This window comes from Nipponia nippon, unplaced genomic scaffold (assembly GCF_047370975.1).
Source record: "Nipponia nippon isolate SJK-2023a ecotype South Korea unplaced genomic scaffold, ASM4737097v1 scaffold_8, whole genome shotgun sequence".
NCBI lineage: Eukaryota > Metazoa > Chordata > Aves > Pelecaniformes > Threskiornithidae > Nipponia > Nipponia nippon.
In genome coordinates this window covers 51,519,753-51,540,647 of record NW_028262402.1, presented here as the reverse complement: position 1 = coordinate 51,540,647, position 20,895 = coordinate 51,519,753, and the positions used below count along the sequence as shown (strand labels likewise).

Sequence of the window (20,895 nt, the reverse complement as noted above, 5' to 3'; positions counted from 1 at the left end):
TGCAGCTCCAAACACAAACAAGAATCTATACGAAACAAAACAGTGATCTGCATTACTGGTAATTTTGCCTTCCAGCTTACGATTTTAGCCTAGACAGTTTAGGCATGAAATTTCAAATGCATGAAGTTTCCATTAGACTTTTTTTAAAAAAGGAAATTATCTAAGTATTATAATCTTTAAAGAAATATTTAAAATAAAATAACTTCTGTTTTAATTCACATGAGAAAACACAACATCAAAGTCTGCCCATTCCTTCCTTTAGTTCTTCTGAAGCTGAGAATTCATTTGTTTGTACAAATTTGGTACAATGCATGTTTTTAATTTATATGCTTGTTTTGCATCTATTTTGGGCATTTGCCTGGGCAGACCTCACATGCTGCTGGAAATCTTTTACCATTTCTAAAAAAAAAAAATTCAACTGTTTAACAAAAACTAATCTTATACAGACCTGTGGAGTACTTGATGTATTTACAAACACAGGATTATCTGAAATTAATTCCCCTCATGTATTTTTCAAAGTTGAAGTTTTTTGCCCTTTATATTATCACCTCAAAAGCATATATTCACAGTCCAAGGTTGTTTAAACTTAACATAGGTTAGGAACACTATGGAATAAGCACATCATATCTTCTGTTCATTCAAGTTGGATGCCAAGCCTACATGACATATTCTCAGTATACTCAACTGCATCAAGTATTATAACTGGAAGACAAAATAGAGGGAACGGCAGATTAGAAATTGAAACTTTGGTCAACAGTCCTTTGGTGTCTCATTCATTTATATCCCAGCACAGTCAAGAGAAGCCTTGATTACCATACTGTCTACTCAGTTTGCTTCATTACATTTATATTACTATGCTGTGTTTCAGTTACCTGACCAGATAAGAAAAAATTGCTCTTTCTTCATAACGTAAAGTTTGCGGCTAAAGATCCCTCTAACCCCACCTGAGCTTCCTTTGAAGCACTACAGGCAAGATTAGAGAGAGGATGCAGAGCAGAATGAAGAGAGGCTTGTAGCAGCTTTATTTACATGTTCAACATTAAAATGATGGTCAGATGACAAGCCAGAAAGAGCCTTCCCTTAGCAAGGCTTAGCAGAGATGAAAGGTCTAGGAGAGATGGTGTAGAACAGATGTGACATTCCTCAGTAGTATGAGGCAATTTGTTGCATTACCTAAACAACTTCACCTAGGAAATTGTTCCTATTGCTAGGTCATTTGCTACACTCTTCTGCTGTCTTCCAGCAGCACATAATGTTTTGTGGCATTTGAGTTCTCACTGAGAGTACTGGGTAGTGGTTTCTGGCTCATACTTTGTAAAATCAACATTTTATGAACTTTCAGGGTTAAACAAACATAACCTAACCTGCAATTATAGGGACAGAAGCCATCCCAAGATGCTTTTGGGTTTGAGTCCTCAGTCCCTATGGATTTCATGCATTATTCCAGCCTACTAGCTGTTTTATCCATCTAGTCTATAAAGCCACCTTCTTCCTCGGCTCTTCTTGCTTGTTGCTAGTGTCTAAAAACAGGGTTGCTATACTCAAGCCTTCTCCTTCTTCCTCCCGACACTATCAGAAAACCCTCTTGCAGTCCCAAAGCTGTGATTATCCCTCTGTCAAGGTACTGAAAACCCAAACCTTTCTTCTCAAGCCACCCATTGCAAGAAGGGTCTCTATTATTACCAGCAGGACTACAGCACTGTGATGTTAATTTCCTTTTAGTTGCTTAGGCTATTAGTATCTTCTTATCAAATAAAGTTACACATTTGTTTCATTGTGAAAACCTACTATTCTATTAGGATACAAATCCTACAGGGCAACAAAAAATGACAAAAATTAGGAGAAAACTTATCACCATTTAAAGGAGAATCTTAAGTAATGTCATCCCAGGAACAGAACAATACAATGCAGGTATTTTTTTTTTTCCTTTACAGACCATTCTTAAGGCCTATTTAAGAGTTCTGATAGTCTAGAAGACAGTCACAACTTTGCAGAAGTTGGTGTGAGAGTGCCAGGAAATGAAGGACCATTTCAATTTTATGACCATCACCATAGTACAAAGACATTTTAAGGACACTAAAAGCAAGTATCTACTTATAATTAGCTGGTTGTTCAGTGATAATCACATCCACCACTGGAAATGGTATGGATAAAGTAATAAATTCCCATTACATTCCTACACATACAGAAGACAAGTAAATGGGCATCATTTCAAGGTCTTGTCCATATCCAGTTCTATTTGGTCTGCTGCTGGGGTTACCCCAATCGTAAGCCTAATCCTCAACTCCTGATAGCTCTGATTCGGCTTCTAGACAGAGCCTTGCAAGCCTGATGAAGAGTCCAGGCTGCTTTATTGCCACCACTCCTAAAAGGGCACTGACATCAGAGACAGATGGTGCTAAGCTGGCTGTGTAGAGCACCTCTCCCACTTCGCTCTATAAAGCAGCCCGATGGAAGCTTTCCTGTTCTGGATCAAAGTCAGCTGAAGCATTTTTTCAGCTGGCTGCCATCCAGACAGTATTCAGACTATCAGATAACAATAACGCCAGGTCTAGCACAGAATCCACTGAATTAATAATGTCATAAGGCAAACCAGGCCCTCCACAGACTCCCAGGTAGTTTAACTGTGTATTTTCCAATTTTCACACAGGCAGTACCTAGACTATGCACTATATTAGAAAAATGAAAATTCAGCTAATACCTCTCAGTAAGATGGAGACATTGCTTAAGCTGGCCGAATGCCTACATCAACCTGGCACCTTAAAACCATGCAGTTTTCAAGGTGTTAGCATAAAATACATGAATAATTTTTGTGGCATGTTTTATGCCCCACTCATGATTAGTTCTCAGCACAGACATTCTGTGTTACTGTTCATTTACTTCAACAGTCTCAGTATGAATTTTTGACTTTCACATTTTTTAATTATATTATTTAAAGAAGTGGGTGGAGGAGGGTAGAGTAATATCCTGTACAGGCCTCACTAGCACTATACCCATTGAATACTGCATTTATTTTAAGAATCCTGTTTCACAGATGTTACATTGTTCACAACTAAATGAATCCATATATTCTAGGCAACTATTATGCAGATAGACTCTAACCAGCAGGAAACACATTTTTTTCAATTTAACAGCACATATATTTGAACTATATAACAAAGATTATTTCTGTCTTCAGTATATTTTAAAAAATTATTTTGTCTATAGAGCTTTAAAAGCATTACAGCAGACAGTGCAATTATGTGTGGGTTGACCTCAGTTGGGAGCATAATCCAAAGCTTCGTTTAATCAGTGAAGAGTCGAGTCTTACATTTCCTTTGCTATTATTCCCAAAACTTTCCCTGTTATTCCTATTTTATTTTGCATATTTTATAAAAACATTGCAATACGACACATCCATTTTTAGCTAAAACAGGCCATAAAGATGTTTTTCAGTCTCTTCCTAAGCTTCTTCATATTTTTTGAATAATAGTAATTACAGAATACCCTGTTTTCCTATAAATTTAGATTCTCGGAAGCCTGATAGTATTACTTGCCATTTCCACGATGAATTTTAAAGATTTTTAATTGAAGCAGTGTATTTAACATCACAGGTAAAACTAAGAACAGCTGTTTTCAGAGAGAAGTACAGTACTATAGATAGAGTAGTTTTTAGATACTCCATCCTTTCTACTGAACAGGAGCCCTAAGGGTAAAATACCAAATCCTCCTGCTGATACACTTGCAATAGTCTGCAATGAGCTCCAGACAACAAGTTCCAAAGAAGTAAAGCTCCAGAGTACATAAAATTTGGATGCAAAATTCTAGCAACTGAACTTAGACTGCAATTTCTTATATCAGAATGTGCTTAAAATTGTTTCTATTCTCTCTCTTTTTAAACAATCTTTAAACAAACAAAAAAAATTCTTGTTAAAAGCAAACACACACCCACACATCCTGGTAATGAGCAGGAGTCTCAACTACATGAAATCTGTATAGGCAAACTGCTTCTCTCTCTCTCTTACATGTATGGTCCTGTATTTAAATGTCACCTGCTGTGGTGAAAAGATCAAGCTTTGCCAGGACATTTAGCTTTCTGTTTGCATGACTGCACTGCCATCAACAATCCTTACCTTTGTAATATAAAAAGATCATTTGCATTATTGTAGCAGGTGAATGCCCCAGTAATGGACGAAAGCCTGACTCTCCAATACAGATCTAAAATATATTTTACTGCTGGGGCAGAAATCATCAAAGAGAATACAAAAGATGGATGCAAAGTTGGGATAGCATAAACAAATAAGGTAATACCGCCCAGCGTGAGAAGTGCTGGAACGAGTACTACATCTGTCTAACCTCTTAAGATTAAAAGAAGATACAAACGAGTGAGTTTCATATTAAACTTATTTTGAAACCACACAGTTTATAATTGGTACATAAAGCAATCATCCACCTACTGAGTGGACAAAAAAGTCCAATTTTTTCAACCAGGCTTCTGAAGATAGGGAATTGGAAGTGTATGCTGATGCATTGCAAAGGTTATTGTCTGGATTTTGAGGGAATTTTCTGAAGGGCTGTTTACAGCAGACTAATTAAATTAATTACAGATTAATTAAAATAATCAAACCAAACACACACATAAAACACATAACAAACATGTTCAAAGTTTGCAGTTATTCTAAGAAACAAACAGCAACACATGCAAACAAAACAAAACCCCAAAAAGATATTGGGAAGTAAAATAAAGGGTGTTTAAAACACAGGAAATAAAAAGGAACACTTCCATAAGATGTATCTTCTAGGCCTCTGAAGAGCTGCCCCTATCAAGCAAGCAACATTATTCCTCTTTAAACCCTGTTTTAAACCTGCATGCAGAGAGCCTGTGTACCTCAATACATGTGTGCAGAGATGTATGGGGTGTAGGTGGCAAGGCTTTTCTGGCAGGGGTCTACACTGATGCCTTATGTGAGCAGATGCCAGAAGCTTCGCCCGTGTCCAATAGAGACATTGCCAGCCGGCTCCAAGACGGACCTGCTGCTGGCCAAGGCTGAGCCCATCAGCCACGGTGGAGTGAAGGAGTGAAGTTGAGCCCAGGAAGAGGGGAGGGGTGGGGGGAAGGCGTTTTTAAGATTTGGTTTTATTTCTCATTATCGTACTCTGATTTGATTGGCAATAAATTAAATTAATTTCCCCAAGTCGAGTCTGTTTTGCCTGTGGCGGTAATTGGTGAGTGATCTCCCCCTGTCCTCATCTCAACCCATGAGCCTTTCATTGTATTTTCTCTCCGTGTCCAGCTGAGGAGGGGGAGTGATAGAGTGGCTTGGTGGGTACCTGGTGGCCAAGGTCAACCCACCACAAGAGAGCACACCAGAAGGCTAAGACCAGCTGACTGCAGATTGCCTGACCTCTTTTCACTCATATCCATTACCTTTGTTTATACTTAGGTTAACAGCTCCTAGGACAATAACAATTACTTTTGTCAAGTTCATTTACACTGCCTACCAAAATGCACCTCATTTCAACACACTACTTGTAATACAAGTCCATAGAAAAGGCAAAGAACTGAACTGGGTAAGAAAAATTGAAGTAGTATTTTAACATAGCCAAGTGAGCCAAAACATTATTTCCAGTATGCATCATTACTGAACAATGCAACTTCTCCCCTCCCACACGAAATTGTAAATAGAAATCTCAGCAGAACTGTATGTATATATATAACTTGTTGGACTATCACAAGGCTCAGGCTTAAAGCTGCCAACTCTGACAACCATGTATGGCACATCAGACCTCTTCTGAAAGAGGGAGATGTCAACCATTAAAAACTATGCATCCCCTTTTCTGTAAACAAGACAAACATATGTGTAATATCATGGTAAAGCTGCTTTTATTTTAAGACAGCACTTATCTGATCACCTTACCTTACTGTGTGATGTGGCTGTGCCCCTCCTGAGATGCACTATCATGCCAAATGAGTGTCTATAAAAACCAGGTATTTGTTTGAATTTAGCATATTACTTAGAATAACACAGCCGCAAATAAGCTACAGAAATCATAGCAAACAAGGGCTAATTGCATAGGAGTGCCCATTGTACAGGAGTGCTAGGCTTTCTTCTACTGTTAGTAATTCAGAAATAGGTATTTACATTGTAATGTAATTTGATGAATAAAATGTATGTTTACTGTATTTCAAAGTTATTATAGCACTCTGGGACTCTTCCCTTTGGAAAGGGGCAAAATAACTAAAAGATAAAGTCACTAATGAATGACTGATGAGTTGGAACATGGTAACTCTGAACAAAAAGACTTCTAGGCAACACCTTATCCTGAAGGCTTGGCAACAAGCTTATTTTACACGTCTTAATGAGTTCTAAGTAATTTTTTTCTTCAGGATTCTGATCGAAAAAAAACCCAAAGTCAGAAGACTGAGAACATACATTACATAATGTATTTTATGGCACAGCATGAACACTTAACTTCTGGTCCACATACCCTCTTCTTCTGTGCTTCTGAACAGTCAGGAAAACACATTCAAGAGGCTCAAAACTGACAATTGTCTAAACAAACTAATATTTGCATGCAATGAATACATTTACTCTAGCAGGTATAATGCTACTCTTAAAACCCTTCTTTGTGTAAGGTTTGCAATGTCAGGACACAGGCCTAGCCAAATACCCACACTCTGCTGAAGAGCAAATGTTCTTTTATGAAAACAAAGGTGAAAATTTGATGAGAAGAAAAAATATTTAAAAGGTATAATCAATTTCACTCCAACATCAGCTCATGGGAAGCATATCAGCAGCACTGAATTAGTACTCTTACCAGTTTTACAACGCATTTGGCATGGTAGCAAATATTCTCAGATGTCTGATAAATCTAATGTTAGGCTTTTAGAAGTCTAATTCAAAGCAGGTAAAGCATTGTGACAATACCAGATTCAAAGCACTAGTACAGGTGAATTTACTTTTTAAAGCTGAGCTGAGCTAATGGCTTGCTGCTATCGACAGTAGGTCCCACTTCCCCTCCCCTGTTCCCTCTCTTCTTCCAATACCACACAGGTTCCTTGTTCCTTCTGCTCTCATGTGCCCTCTTCCTCCACCGCACTGGCTTTGGTATTTATCAGACTCTTCAACTAAGCATTTGGCAGAAAGCTATTTCTGTAGTTTCTCTTGGATTAATTTACTGAGTTGAATCAGCAGACCGCAAGGACACAGAAGCACACAGGAAGGAACACAAAGCTGAAGGGGGGAGGACAGAAAGCAATAGGTTCCCCCTCGTTCAGCGCTAGCAAGCTGATGATCCAGTGCTTCAGCTCCCTTCAACAACTGGACGATAGCTGACAGTTAACTCAAATAGCCCTCTGTGATTTCTCAAGGCTGGTATAGTTCAACACTGTTTCAACCTTTACAGCACCTTATACAATGGTGAAATCATGGAAAGGCAGGTCTAAGAAAGAAACAGCATTACGCATGACTAAATGCAAGTCTTAAAGTTTCTAAGCTAAAATACTAGGGTTTTTTATTTAAAAGTTCAATACAACATCCAAAAAAGCCCAATAGAAAGAACACATTTACAGTCCAATAATACTAATGAAAGGCTAAATAAGATATCAAGAAACTGGTGAAATCCCGTATCATGCAGACTATTTTTCTTCTTAACTCGAACAGTAAATATCATGTAAATAATAAGCTATTAAATCACTATCATAACAGCACAACATTTCAGACAAAAGCAATTTATATTAGTATCAAGTGAACACCGATGTGTATTCTGTGGTGTTACCAGTTTGGGTTAGTTTTGTTCCTGTTTTCATGGAGAAATGAAGGGGAAAGGTTACACAGTTTAAATGTTACGGAGAAATAAAATCCATATGTGATAAAGCAGCATGATAAAACACAGTTGAAATAATACATGTCATTTACCTATTAATTCAACTCTTCCAGAACAGCTCCAATACTGCAAGCAGTTTGGGATTTTTTTAAATTCCTCCCACATACGGATTTTTTGCTGAATTGTACTACTCTGAAGTGACAAAATGGTACAATTTAAAATTCTGACATCTGATGATTATAAACAAATATCACATGACTGAAGGCTGAAGAATTTGGGCTCTGAAGCTACAGTGCTATTTGTAGAACAAATACAAACTTTCAGAAACTTCTAAAACTGATCTACAGATTTTCTCTCTCAAAAGTTTCACAACCAAATTAATACATTTCTTTTTATTTTTTTAAATTTTCTTAAAACAGATATAAAGCACACAGTGTTATTTAAAGCGTTTTTTGTTTTGTTTTGTTTTTTAAAAAAAAAAGCCCTAATCAAAATTAGTTCTATTTTAAGCACAGGGTTCAACTAGAAAACCCAGAGAGGTTCCGTCTAACATAATAAACCATGATTCTAAGTTACTGAAAAATCTTTTACATACTCTCTCCCTAAAGTAGCTCAAAACAAGTCATGATGCAATGCTGCTATAAGAAAAGTTGTGCTACTACTACTTTTAAATGACCCACATAAATTGCCTGCAAGTCATCACAAACAAATGCTAATTGATTATTTAAACAACATTTTTCAAAGGAAAAAAAAATCCAGTTCCCTCACACCAATATCAGAGCATTTTTTCCAAAAGAAGGTCATATAAACATTTGTCTACACATGCATTTTGGAAAGTACTACAACAGTAGCATAAAACAAACAAAAATTTCCATTACCTTTTAAGAAAGCAGAGGTACTCAATTTACTTTCAGGAAAAAACAGGGGGGGGGGGGGGGGGGGTGGGGGGGTGGGGGTGTGCTGAGTGACTGGAAATGTTTTATAACACCTTTCCAGGAGCAACTCGTTGACAAAAAAAGTCCACTAAGCATTCAAATTTTTCTGAATGGGTAATGTTTGTCTGCCCCATATGTAATGAAAAAAAATCCATACATTTGGTAACTTCTACTATATAAATACCACAAACAGAAAAGGATAGAAAGGAAACTCAGAGATAGGGCCTTACCAGTAAAAGGTTTTTAATTGAAAACAACCTCTGCCAAAATGTTTGCAACTAATGAGCAGAGTCATAGGCAGATACACCACTAGCATTCTATTTGCATCTATTCTGAATGGCTCCAGATAATGATTTTCAAAAACTAGCTTGCCAGGTAAGCTCTCTGCACATCGAAACACCTTTCTGCCTAGGACCAGAAGAGTTAACCAGAAAGTAAAATCCAAACTGCACAAATGAGCCTCTAATAAGGTTCCTAATAATAACAGACACAATTGACAGGCAAGAGCTAGTAAATAAGGAGACATTTGTGGAGATGTTTCAAGTTAACTTCTACCATTGTGTGTTAAAATTCTTCATGAGGTTTTCAGACAAACTAATAATGGTTTGGTTTATATTTCAGGCCCAAATTCTTCAGAAAATGGGAATTGGGCAAGTTTCAACAACAAACTAATTAAAACAAAAACACATTTCCCTTATTAATTTATACAGCTTATGACTGGAAGATACTATGAGATCATCCAATCTCCTGCCCAACAAATTTGGACTATTTTCTTTGTTTTTATAATCCTGTTTCAAGTTATGCAAGGGCTTCAACTATTATTCTTAAAGACTAACCTGTATTCTAGCAAGTAGCACCACCAGATTTCTGATGAGATCATACCATTACTTCCTATAAGGGCACAACAATTATTTTTTCACCATTCTTAAAACATTTTTGCATGCTTGCTATTCAACAGCACTGCACTTAAAGCAGGGATTTTCAGTGAACTATCCAAGATGTTTGCTCTGAATGGTTACAGTGATGTTAGTACTATGCAAGACGTACAAGTAATTCAAATAAATTGTTCCAATGTGTAACAACTTCGGCTCCCTTCCTCAAAAACTCTCAATCTTCTAATCTAGATCACTATACACTACATGGTTAAACCTACAGTTGCTGTTAGCCTCATAGGCTCCTTCCCCAGAGCACCGTGATGCTGAATACCAATAGCAGGACAAAACTTCTGGACACTCAATTTTTAACACAGGAAAATGTTTACAACAGCAGAGTATCTTATTTACAAGCTTTGACTACATAGTAAATTAACAATAACTTGTGGCATATTTTAAAAATGAAGTTAATTTATTTTAACTAGGGTTTTTTTGTTCGTTTTTTTTTCTGAGAAAGAGAGAAGAAACAACGTGACTGTTGTATTACTGGCAACTCCTGAGTACTTCAGTTGCCCAAAATCACAAAATATATTTTAGGTGCAGGTTCCTCTATAGAGTTCAATTCATGTTCATTTGCTTCTCTTGCTTTTGTATGGTACTAAAAAAATACATTGTGGTAACTTTGACTGAAATTCTTGCCAATAACAGCAATTTCCTGGTAGACTGCAATGGTATGTTTCTACTAATATCAAAAAAGGAATCCTTAAAAGCACACACACCCCCCAAAGAGGAAAAATGGTAAGTCCAGCCATTTCTGAAAAACTCTGCCTTCTTCAGTTCTGTGGTAGCAATATTTACATCTATAAAGAACAACATAAACCTCACTGATCATCTGTAAGCAGTGTCTTGCCATATTATAGCAAGAAACATAAAAGATGAAATGATTAGAAAGAATCTGCTTTCAAATTCTAAACCTGCCTATATAATACTATCTCAAACAGAAACAGAGGGGAAAAAAAACTTAGCGGATTAAGAAAGGCATCGACTTGAAGGTAGGACAATTGAAGAGAAAGAAAATAATGTTGGAAAAATTGAGAAAAAAATATGCAAGAAAACGAAGGTAAACACAAAGAAAAGACAACCCAACACCAACTCTAAAAGCTAAGAAATGAAGTGAGCTGTGAATTCCAAGGAGCATAATGGATTACAGAGTGTTTATTGCATAGGTGGTACATATCTCTTCAAAATATTCTGGCATATGAAAATGCTGCAATTGTACATCAACTAGAACAACTTCAAACAAAAAATTGAGGAAAGTCTACTTCTACATCTCGGGAAACAAAACACTTCAAATTTTGAAGGGTAATATCAAATAAAATAATTTCAGCAGCAGAACACTCTCCGAACTACAACACATAAATGGTTCCCCAATCCCAGATCAGACAGTTAAACAGAGGATATACTGCATTTTATTTTCTTTTTCTTTCTCCCAGGTACATGGAAAAGGAAATGAACTATGGGACCGGCAAGCTCCTGTCTTCAGTTTCTAAAAACTAAGTCTAAGCTTACTGACTAAAGGTCATACTGAACAGTATTGCTATATTCTACAGAATATACTCTTATTTTTCATCTAAGAGTTAAGTTCTGTCAAGGAAGACCTAATTTTTCAAGCAAATGTCCTTTTCTTTGTGTACATATGATTTGTACATGTTTTGAAGAAATGTATATTATTTTAAGCATTCTGCTGTCTTCAGATGCAGTAGTATTCATAGTCTTCAGCTAGCTCTTGACAAACTTAACAAGGCATTAATAAAACAATGCATGAAGTCTAGCTACATATAGTGCACTGTAGAAAGGGGAAAAAAAGGAAAAAAAAAACCAACCCAAACTTCAAATTCAAAACAAGTATCCTACTGGGACTGGAAAAGAGACAACACAAAAAGACTGACAAAAATGAAAAAAAAAAAATCTAATTAACCTATGATCACAAGTCTATAAGTCTCTAATATAATCATATCTTAGGCTTTCAGGAACTTTGAGTCCACCATATGATTAAGCTGTTGTATACTTAATTATCCTTGCTACTGTAAGGGTCCAAGAATCTCAGGTGAAATAGCCCTCTCTACGTTACTTCCACATCTTCCAGTAGTATCACATCACCATCAGGTGTTTAACTTCTAACATGGATTTATATATACAGAACACATTTCAGAAACTCACTGAAACACTGAAAACAAAATATCCATGTGACTTCGATTTTTATTATTTGCAGAAAAAGGGAAAGGGGGAACCACTCCACATTTCATTTTGCTTATCTGAAAATGTACTGCAGTATCCTTGCTATTGGATTTCATGCTTGCAGAATGAGTCAGGTGTGAACTTCCAATGCCTAAAATGTCAAGCCTTTAAAATATTTATTAAGTTAGGACTAGTTTGTAACAACCAGAAATAACTGCTAGTGACTCCAGCTGCAAATTAGATCAATAAAAAGATGATGGCTAACTAGGAAGAAAATATCTTTGGTTGGACAGCAACATACGTACTAGCCAGAGTACTATTAACATGTTTCTCCTAAGAATTTGGAGTCTACTTACGTGTTCTACAGAGCATACTCTACAGCTGCTGACATATCATATTTTGGTTAGTACTAACTTATAGTACTGGTACAGTACTTGAATAGCCTATTTATGAAGTATTGATAAGTGAATCAAAAGAGTTTTACTGCAAACAAGTGTTAACACTACAAATAATGAGTACGTAAAAAGCAGCTTTCAAACAAAAACAGGTTGGGTTTCCAGAATGCTCAGCATGAGTCTTAACTCTGCTCTGGTCATATCTACAGGAAAACAAAATCCACAGTGTATCTTATTTTAATCCTCTCTGCTCCCAAAGTTAAACCTAACCAGCATTCTCTCCTGAGACACTTTATATATCTTCTAAATCTAGCTATTGCAGTTAACATACAGGATCCAGTTTTCTTTGCTTCTTGCATAGAAAGATATTACATTGGTTTTGATGGAAACACTACTGCTAGCATTTTTTTTTGTATTACTGAAACACTGAATACTTTTTTGTAGCATTTAATATTATTTACTTTTTATTACTTATGAGTTTGATGTTGAAATCTCTCTTTAAATCACACTGTGTCTAGCAGTAGATCACTGAACAGAAACAGGTCACCTTACCTCCGGAAAACTTGCATTTTTGGTACAGTGCCCCACTACCTACCATATACACATTTACTTCAGAACTGAATGCACATAGCCAAAGGCAAGGAAATTAAATTCTCCTAGTTACTGAGATGATCCTGAGTATTAATTTTCTCTAAAACATCAGAACAGGTTCAACAAAAGAAAAGAATAACCGATGGGTATTAGCTTTTTTGATGTAAAGAGAAATATGCAACAGCACCCTTGGAAAGCAACAAATGTGAAATTCCATGATTTATAACCAAATCAATTACTTATCAATTTGTGTGATTTGACAATCATATTTCATTCATTGAAAACAAAAAACACTTCCCTACTAAACACGTGCAAGTCATTTTAAAAAATTGTATACATACTGATTTAAGAAGAAAAGAAAATTACGATACAGATTTCTGTCAAAAAAACCTACATTTTCCTCTCATACAACTTGTTACTGTAACAAAATAGAAGATTTTTATGTCATTTTTTCTTAACCTTGCTAGCCCTTTAAATCAAAAGAAAATTAAGCCACCCGACGTAAGATAAAAGTTCCCAGGGTTATTCTGGTGCTTAGTAAAATACCCCACTATACAGGGGAAGGAGATTAAAAATATCAGTAGGCCCTCACTCCCAAGACAGTCTTAGGTTCGCCACAGAAAATAAGATGCTCTCAGAATTTCTTCAGAATTTAATAATCACTAAAAAGTGTTTCTGAACTTTTCTATTAAAGCAATTAAAAAGAACACACACAGAACAGAGATGGAAAATGGTCTTTAAGAGTGTGCCTGCAGATACCAGAATTCATATATTTTACAGATGCAACAACAAAATGAAAGCCAGTCTCTGACTAGTTTTATAACTGGCATTCAAGATCCTATAGGCTATCATCTGCCAAATTTCAGACTGCCATCGCAATTAAGAGCTATAAGAAACAGGCAGATTCACAGGTACCATTAACTCAAAGATGCTGAAGTAGGCATGTAGTGTAAAGATAGGCTTCCCAAGCTGACAACTTGCTATGCAACAGCAAGTAAAAGGATAAGCATACAATGGAACATGTTCGTTCGTGTGACTAAGCCACCAAACCCTTTTAATCACAGTTTATACTACCACCACTTTTTATTCAGCAAAACTGTGACTACATTCAACCTTTTGCCAACACAGCCTTGACAAAGAGGTATGACACGATCTTTGATATTACTATACTCACAAAAATTTACAAGCATGAACACTTAGGCTACAAAAACTCCTCCCATGTTATATGGGCAGGAACATAGACAGGAAACTGGCAAGAACATGAGTACAGAGCAGAACTTTTCCTGCCTTCTAGATGCAAAGTTTAAGATTTTGGAAATACTAACCAAGAAGCTGGAATTCCAAATAAGGATTCAGTGTCATCCTCTCTGTTGGAATAACAACATCTTTTTATCTGTTCATTAACTGATTCCATATCATGTCTCCATTTGGAACTCACACTTCTAGCTGAGCACCCGCGGAATTTTTTAAACAGCCATAAATTTAATGAATAAGAGCTCCAAACAAGTGTTTATTCATTTTCAAAAATGAGGTAGAACAATAGTTATTCCTTTAGATACAAGTTTTTACTTAAAACTTAACATAAATTAAATTTCTAAGCTATTCCAGAATTAATAGTTTTATTTGGAAAAATAAAAGATGTGCTATTTCAAAACTGCAAATTATGCAGAAGAAATTAATTCCAGGTCATACAGTTCCTCTACAACTATTTTTCTTCCTCATTTTGGATCTGTTTCTACTTGCAACATTCTTCTGGCTTATTAAAGGTTTATAATTGAGACAGAGATAAAAATGCCTATTACAAAGAGCAACAGTTATTAACTGCTGTGAAAATAAACTGGCTTGTGTGTAACTTATGGAAAGCAACAGATGGCCAAGTAGGGGATGCTGAAACAATGACCATGACAGGTTTTGTTGCTCACTTTGCTTCTCTACCCCAAAGAATATAATCAACAGAAACTGCAAGCGTTTCTCAAGTAATATCTAACTGCGCAGAGGAATTTGTCCTGGGGGAAAAAAAAAAAAAAAAAAAAAAAAAAAAAGAGATACATGAAACAATTATAAACCACAGAGGCATATTTTAAAACGTTAAGCCAAAGTCTTGGACTTCTAAACTTGTTTTTTGCACAATTTTAAATTAATGAAGACCTTCCACATTCGTTATGCTCCTTGATACCATTTCGGTTGCCAATGCTGCTTCCTCTCTTCCCCAGAAGTTCTTGTAAGAGGTAAAATCATTTAAAATTGCGGGCATCCAACATTCCTGCAATCAGCTAACAAGCAGAATCAGCTAAGAGGCAGACTTCAAGCACAGATAGAAAAGTAAGTTAAAGTGAGAGATGAAACATTGATTCAGTGGGTTCCCTTGAAAGTACGAAAAACCTTTACTTCAGAAATACCAAGCAGTACCCATCATCCATTGCTTCATCTGCTTAGAATTGCAATGACAAACAATACCAGTATTTCCTTAAAAGCAAGGCATTTCCTGTGGACCAAGTAAACCACTAACAGGTAAGGAAAAGAGAAACCTGAGAGCCAAAAGGGAAAGAGCATGTCATTCTATTGGTTTCTTTTCTTCAACATGAACTACTTTTAATTAAAGAAGGATCAATTTACACAACTGACAGTGACAGAAGTACAGCTGTACTGACTTTAGGTACACTACTGGATTGGTTAACATGGGAAAGGAAGGTTGTACTGTAGTCAAATGCACAAGTAAGCTCACCTATTTTGTCTGCACCAAATTCTGAACATTAACAGAGAATAAGATGTTGTAGTTTAGAGATCTTGATGGATAAAGCTCGCATTGCCTATTGATAATGGATATATTTTTTGCCGACACTACTGGTGCTAATAAAAAGGAAGCTGAGATTCTCCAAGAAACAAATAGTTCTTGCACAGTAACTCCGAACTAGTGTTTCCTCAAAAACACCACAAGCTTTGAGTTAGGTACCCAGTTCCCAAACTCCACACGTTTAACAGGTACTTCTCTTGTCCTGCTCAGCTACTTACAAGAACTGCTCAGCTGAAGGCTAAGTGAATCTAAGCACATGCTTCCAAGCATTCATGCAGTCAAAGAGGGAAAAGCTGAATATGCTTTCGTATATTCTGGACTAAAACTACTGCAGAAGACTATTAGACTAATTATCAGTTGTATACCAAAATTAACGAGAATTAACTCAGCCCTTTAAACAGCCATGGAAAAAAAAAAAAAGAGAACTCACAACGATGTATCCTAACACAACAGTTGAGAAATAAACTTGTACCTGCCAATGCTACGCTTGGATGCCCTTATCCTGATTTCTTCATTGGTAAAACACTTTTCTCACACCCTGTAACTCCAGTCACTATGGAAAAGCTCAGCCCAAATGCTACAGAGGCTCAAAACTATGCCATCAAAACAGACAGCAAGCAGATATGCTCATACTCCATCAAGGAACAAATATTCACCACCACATATTTTTGAACGCACAACATGGGTAGGATATATGCAGACAACTGAAGCAGCGGAACCATACAATATCCATACAATAGAATTTAGACGGCATTTGCAAAAATAAGAAATTCCATAACCTGATTTACACACATAGTCACACCTAGACAGATCCTGGTACATTCTGGATCAAGGCCACCAAAACATAAAAACAAGTGTTAAATTCTCCTTTTTCACTGGAAAAATCTGCATCCTCATATACCGCAGTCCCCAAAGATGTGAAAAAAATCTCACACACTGACGCTAGAAGTTAGCAGAACCTCCTCACCTACTTTCATCTAAGTAGTATGGTATGAGAAAGAGAAATGGAGTCCTGAAACATCCAAGTCTTGTCAGACACTAGTAACGACAACACAGTAAATACTCGCTAGGACCAGACAGCGTGCTTTTTAAAATCCCAACTCTAAGAACTTACCAGCTGAACGGAAGTTGCAGTTACTCCAGTTCCACTGGAAACATCATCTCACTTGAAATACCAGATTCAGCACCCAGAGCCTGTAGCAACCTAAATTTTTTTGGCGTCAAGTGCCTAAACTGTACTGTCAAAATAAACACCACATGTTGCTGCTCCCATTAAACAGAAAAATTCAGCCTCCAACACATCCTGGTGCAAAGCAACGCAAGAACAAAAATCTGGGAGCGAGACCCTGCCAAATCCATCAGATCCTTGTTCACAAACATCTACATCCGACTGCACACAAGAAAGTACTGTGTGACACTTAGATGACATGGGAAAGCTGCACCTTCTCAAATCCTGGCCCTAGAGACCTTGGAAAGGTTAAGCTTCATTCTTACTTAGATTTTCAAAGCTTTTTTTTTTTTTTTTTTTAAACTAGACAGTTTTCCTATACTTTTTTTTGTCCCATGGTTCAATCAATTCTGCAAAGGTAGAGGGGAGCCGCTGGAGAGAACAACTAAAGAAAATGTCACAGAGTACAGAAAAGGTAACACTAAGGTGGAGATATGCGGACCATGCGGTAGCCTCACCTCCTGGATTCGCCTGCGGGCCCGCTGCAGCACCTCCTCGTACCCCTTCTGTCGCAGCTCACTCAGGCTCTCATAATACTCTTCGGGGTCGTCAGTCTCAGTGAAGAGGACCTGCGAAAGGATCTTCCAGCCGCAGGTATCCAAGCTGTGGACCAGGTAAACTTGAAGTTTGTAGCAGAGCGCGTCCATCTCCTGCTCGGATAGCTCCGGGGCTCCAAAAAGCACCGTCCACATGCCCGAGGGCTCCTCGGGGAAGGCAGGCAGGTAGGGCTCCAGCTCCGAGTTCACCGAGCACAGCTGCTGGTGCACAGCCCGCAGGTCCTGGAAGGAGAAGAGGCCGGCCCAGCTGCACTCCTCCCCCGCAGGCTCCGCGTCGGGAGCGGCCGGCTCGGCAGCCTGCAGCGACGAGGACGGCAGCGAGAGCGCGGCGGCCGCCTCCACCTTCCCCAGCTCCAGCACTTCTATCTCTTCGGCGGCACCTGCCGCCTCCGGGCCCCGCTGCGGCCGCCGGGCCGGGCTGCTCTTGGCGCGCAGCGGGCTCTTCGGCAGCGCCTCGGCCGCCGCGCCCCGCTCGGAGCCCCGCGGCAGGCCGGAGTCCGTGCCCCAGGCCGGGCCCCTGCGCACCGTGGGGCTGCCGGCCTTGGGGGCGGCTCTGGCCTCGAGGCCGGCGGGGCCGCCGCGGCGGAGCTCGCGGGAGCCGCTGCGCTGGCGCTGCGCCGTGCGGTTGTGGCAGGTGATGGCGAACTTGCCCTCGATCTCGTTCCAGGCCACGATGAAGACGAACTTGTGCTTCTCCCGCTCCTGGAAGGCGTGAGGCCTCACGGCCACCCAGTCGGCCTCCAGCGTCTCCTCCAGGGCGAAGGCGGACATGGCGCTGCGCAGCTGCCCACGCACCCCTACCCGCCCCGCTCCCGTCCCGTCCCCTCAGCCGCCCCTACCTGCCCCGCCGCGCGCCGGCCGGCAACGGCTGCCCGCAGCCCCGCGCGCCGCCTCACCGCCCACCATCAGCCATCTTAGCGGCGGGGGGACGGGGAAGGCGCTGCGGGGGGAGGATGCGCTGGGTGCCCGCCGGAGCGGCGAGGGAGGCGGAGGGGGAGGAAGGAGGACGGAGAGGAATCACCTCCTCTCTGCTCGGAGCCCGCCGACGAGGAGTGCCGCCGCCGCCCCTGGTCATGGGCCTGCCGCCGCGGCGGACAATGCCCGGTGCCCCCGCACAGGTACTTCACGCGCGTCACGTGCGGCGGGATCTGTTTACAAGCGGCGGTAGCGCTGCGGCACCTCGGCACCGGCCCCGCCCCCGCCCCCGCCCCGCGGCCTCCCGAAGCCCCGCCCCCCGCCCCGCGGGGCGCCTTCCCCATTGGCTGTCGCCCCGGTTTCCCCGGCGGAGGGAAACGCCCCGCCCCTTCTCCGCCGGCCACGCTCGCGGTCTCCCGCCCTCCCTCCTCGCGCTCCCGTGGTGGGCGGGGGAGGGCGGTGCCCCGCCCCTTCCCGCGGACATACGACGCGGCCGTTCAGGCGCCGCGCGCTGCATGCTGGGAAGGGCACGTGCCGGGTAGCCGCCGTTAGGGGGCGGGGGCGGGGGCGGGGGCGGGCCGTGCGCTTGCGCGGGCGGGGAGAGGAGCGGAGAGGGCGGGGCGGGGCCGGGCCGGGGGGAGGGGGCCCCTCAGGGCGAAGTCTGCCGCGCGTGCGCCGTGGGTCCCGGGGGCAGGCTGGGCGGCAGCGGCCCCCGCTCCGGCCGGGTCTGAGGCAGCGCTGGCTTTTCCTGCCGCGGCTCTGGCCTTGCTGTTCGCTCCCTGTCGGCCCGGTGAGGCACATTGGCCTCGGCGGTCCTGGCTGCAGCTCCCCTGCCCACTCTCCACTAGCTTGCAGCTAGTGCTGCTCTCCAGGGGCTCTGCCCCCAAGCTGGTAGAAGGTTTTTAAGTATGGAGGTCCATCCAGGCAAGAGGTCCTCCCACAGTGAAATGATACCTGCAGAGGAGTTGTTTCTGCCTTTCCTGTAAAGTGGCTTTCCACATGGTTGCAGGAAGGGATGTGGTGGCTCAGCAGCTTGTTTTAGTTGTATGACTTAATTCTGACTAGAGATTGAACCAAAATACTTCAAAGATCTGTTATCAAGAGCGCCTAACCTCCGCGTGCCATGCAGCAGAAGTTTGCACTTGTGGTTAGGCTGCGAAAGAGTGCAGCGTCTGCGATGAGGCCTGGAGACAAGGGCATGCTCTGAAATCACTGTCTTGGGCAATTGCGTACTTCTATAACTGAAGTTAACTGCACTGAGACACAGTGTTGCATGCTTGTGTTGGCCAGTCCAACTCAAGAATTGGCAGTCCGTGCAGTGCTCTCCGAGGTTTCCAGGCGTATTTCAGAGCACGTAGGTTACAGTAAGCCAGCACAGACAGCTCTCATAAGCATGTCTGAAAGGAATGATTAATCACCTGCAACTCCAAGGCCAAGGGTGGGTTTCCTGGTGCCTTTTGGGATGTTCCATTTCTCCTCTTGTATAAATGAAAAAAAATATTTCTTACTATCACAATCCCAAAATAGTTGCATTAAATATAAGATCAGTAGAAAATATGCATCTGTGATATTGTTGTCCTGCTCCAAATTAGAGGAAGCACTGGGGAAATAAAACATTCTCAACTGAGTTTGCCAGAGAAGCAAGACTGAGTCACAGCTTTTTTCTAAAGTTACTGCGTTGACTAGCATCCTGTCCTTAGAGGCTAAGGTATTTAAGGAGGGCCTCTGGCAAGCCAAACATTCTCTGGTCATTAACAAAGCAACCTCGTATATGCAGGAGAATCAAGGTTACGTCTTGAATACCCAAAGTCACAGCTGTTAGAAAAAAGGAGGAAATTATGGTTCAGCAAGCAGAGGAAGGACTGTATCTGCGTTCTAAAGCTAAGGGTGATGTGTGCTGTACATCTTGGAGAGCAGCATTCTTTTCTGTTACCGTAAATTTAGGCACCAGATCAAAGCACCTGTGAAATGATCTGGAAGATTTGATACCCCATGTGAAGTGGCCAAGCAAGCAAGCCAAGAATACATTGGTGGAGGAAATACAGTCTCTTTCTGTTAAGTATTCAGAAACAAATTTTCAGTAGATGAATCATAGAATCACAGAATCATAGAATCATTAAGGTTGGAAAAGACCCTTAGGATCATCAAGTCCAACCGTTAACCTAGCACTGCCAAGTCCACCACTAAACCATGTCCTCAAGCACCACGTCTACCCGTCTTTTAAATACCTCCAGGGATGGGGACTCAACTACTTCCCTGGGCAGCCTCGTCCAGTGCCTGACTACCCTTTTGGTGAAGAAGTTTTTTCTTAATAACTGATCTGAACCTCTCTTGGTGCACCTGGAGGCCGTTTCTTCTCATCCTATCACTTGTTACTCAGGAGAAGAGACCGACCCCCACCTCGCTACAACCTCCTTTCGGGTAGTTGTAGAGAGCGTCTCCCCTCAGCCTCCTTTGCTGGAAGCAGCAATCCAATTTTGTCTTTAGTAAAGCATGAAAGAAAAATTAAAACAATGAAGATGCGACACTATATGTATATCTATATCTCCATGTTTAAGAGAATT

General features: G+C 40.6%; 1 protein-coding gene across 4 annotated transcripts in view; it reads right to left on the bottom strand.

Moving 5' to 3' along the window:
- JMY (junction mediating and regulatory protein, p53 cofactor) overlaps nucleotides 1-18,597 on the bottom strand; it is a 69,862-nt gene extending 51,265 nt beyond the window's left edge. For all 4 annotated transcript variants that reach the window (XR_015701031.1, XR_015701033.1, XR_015701032.1 and 1 more), the window contains exon 1: nucleotides 17,318-18,597. Coding sequence is in view for 1 of the 4 variants with exons in the window: in XM_087742055.1 (XP_087598181.1) it covers nucleotides 17,318-18,187 (870 nt within the window). In the remaining 3 variants the exon portion in view is untranslated. The remainder of the gene's footprint in view (nucleotides 1-17,317) is intronic.
- Nucleotides 18,598-20,895: the final 2,298 nt, after the last annotated feature.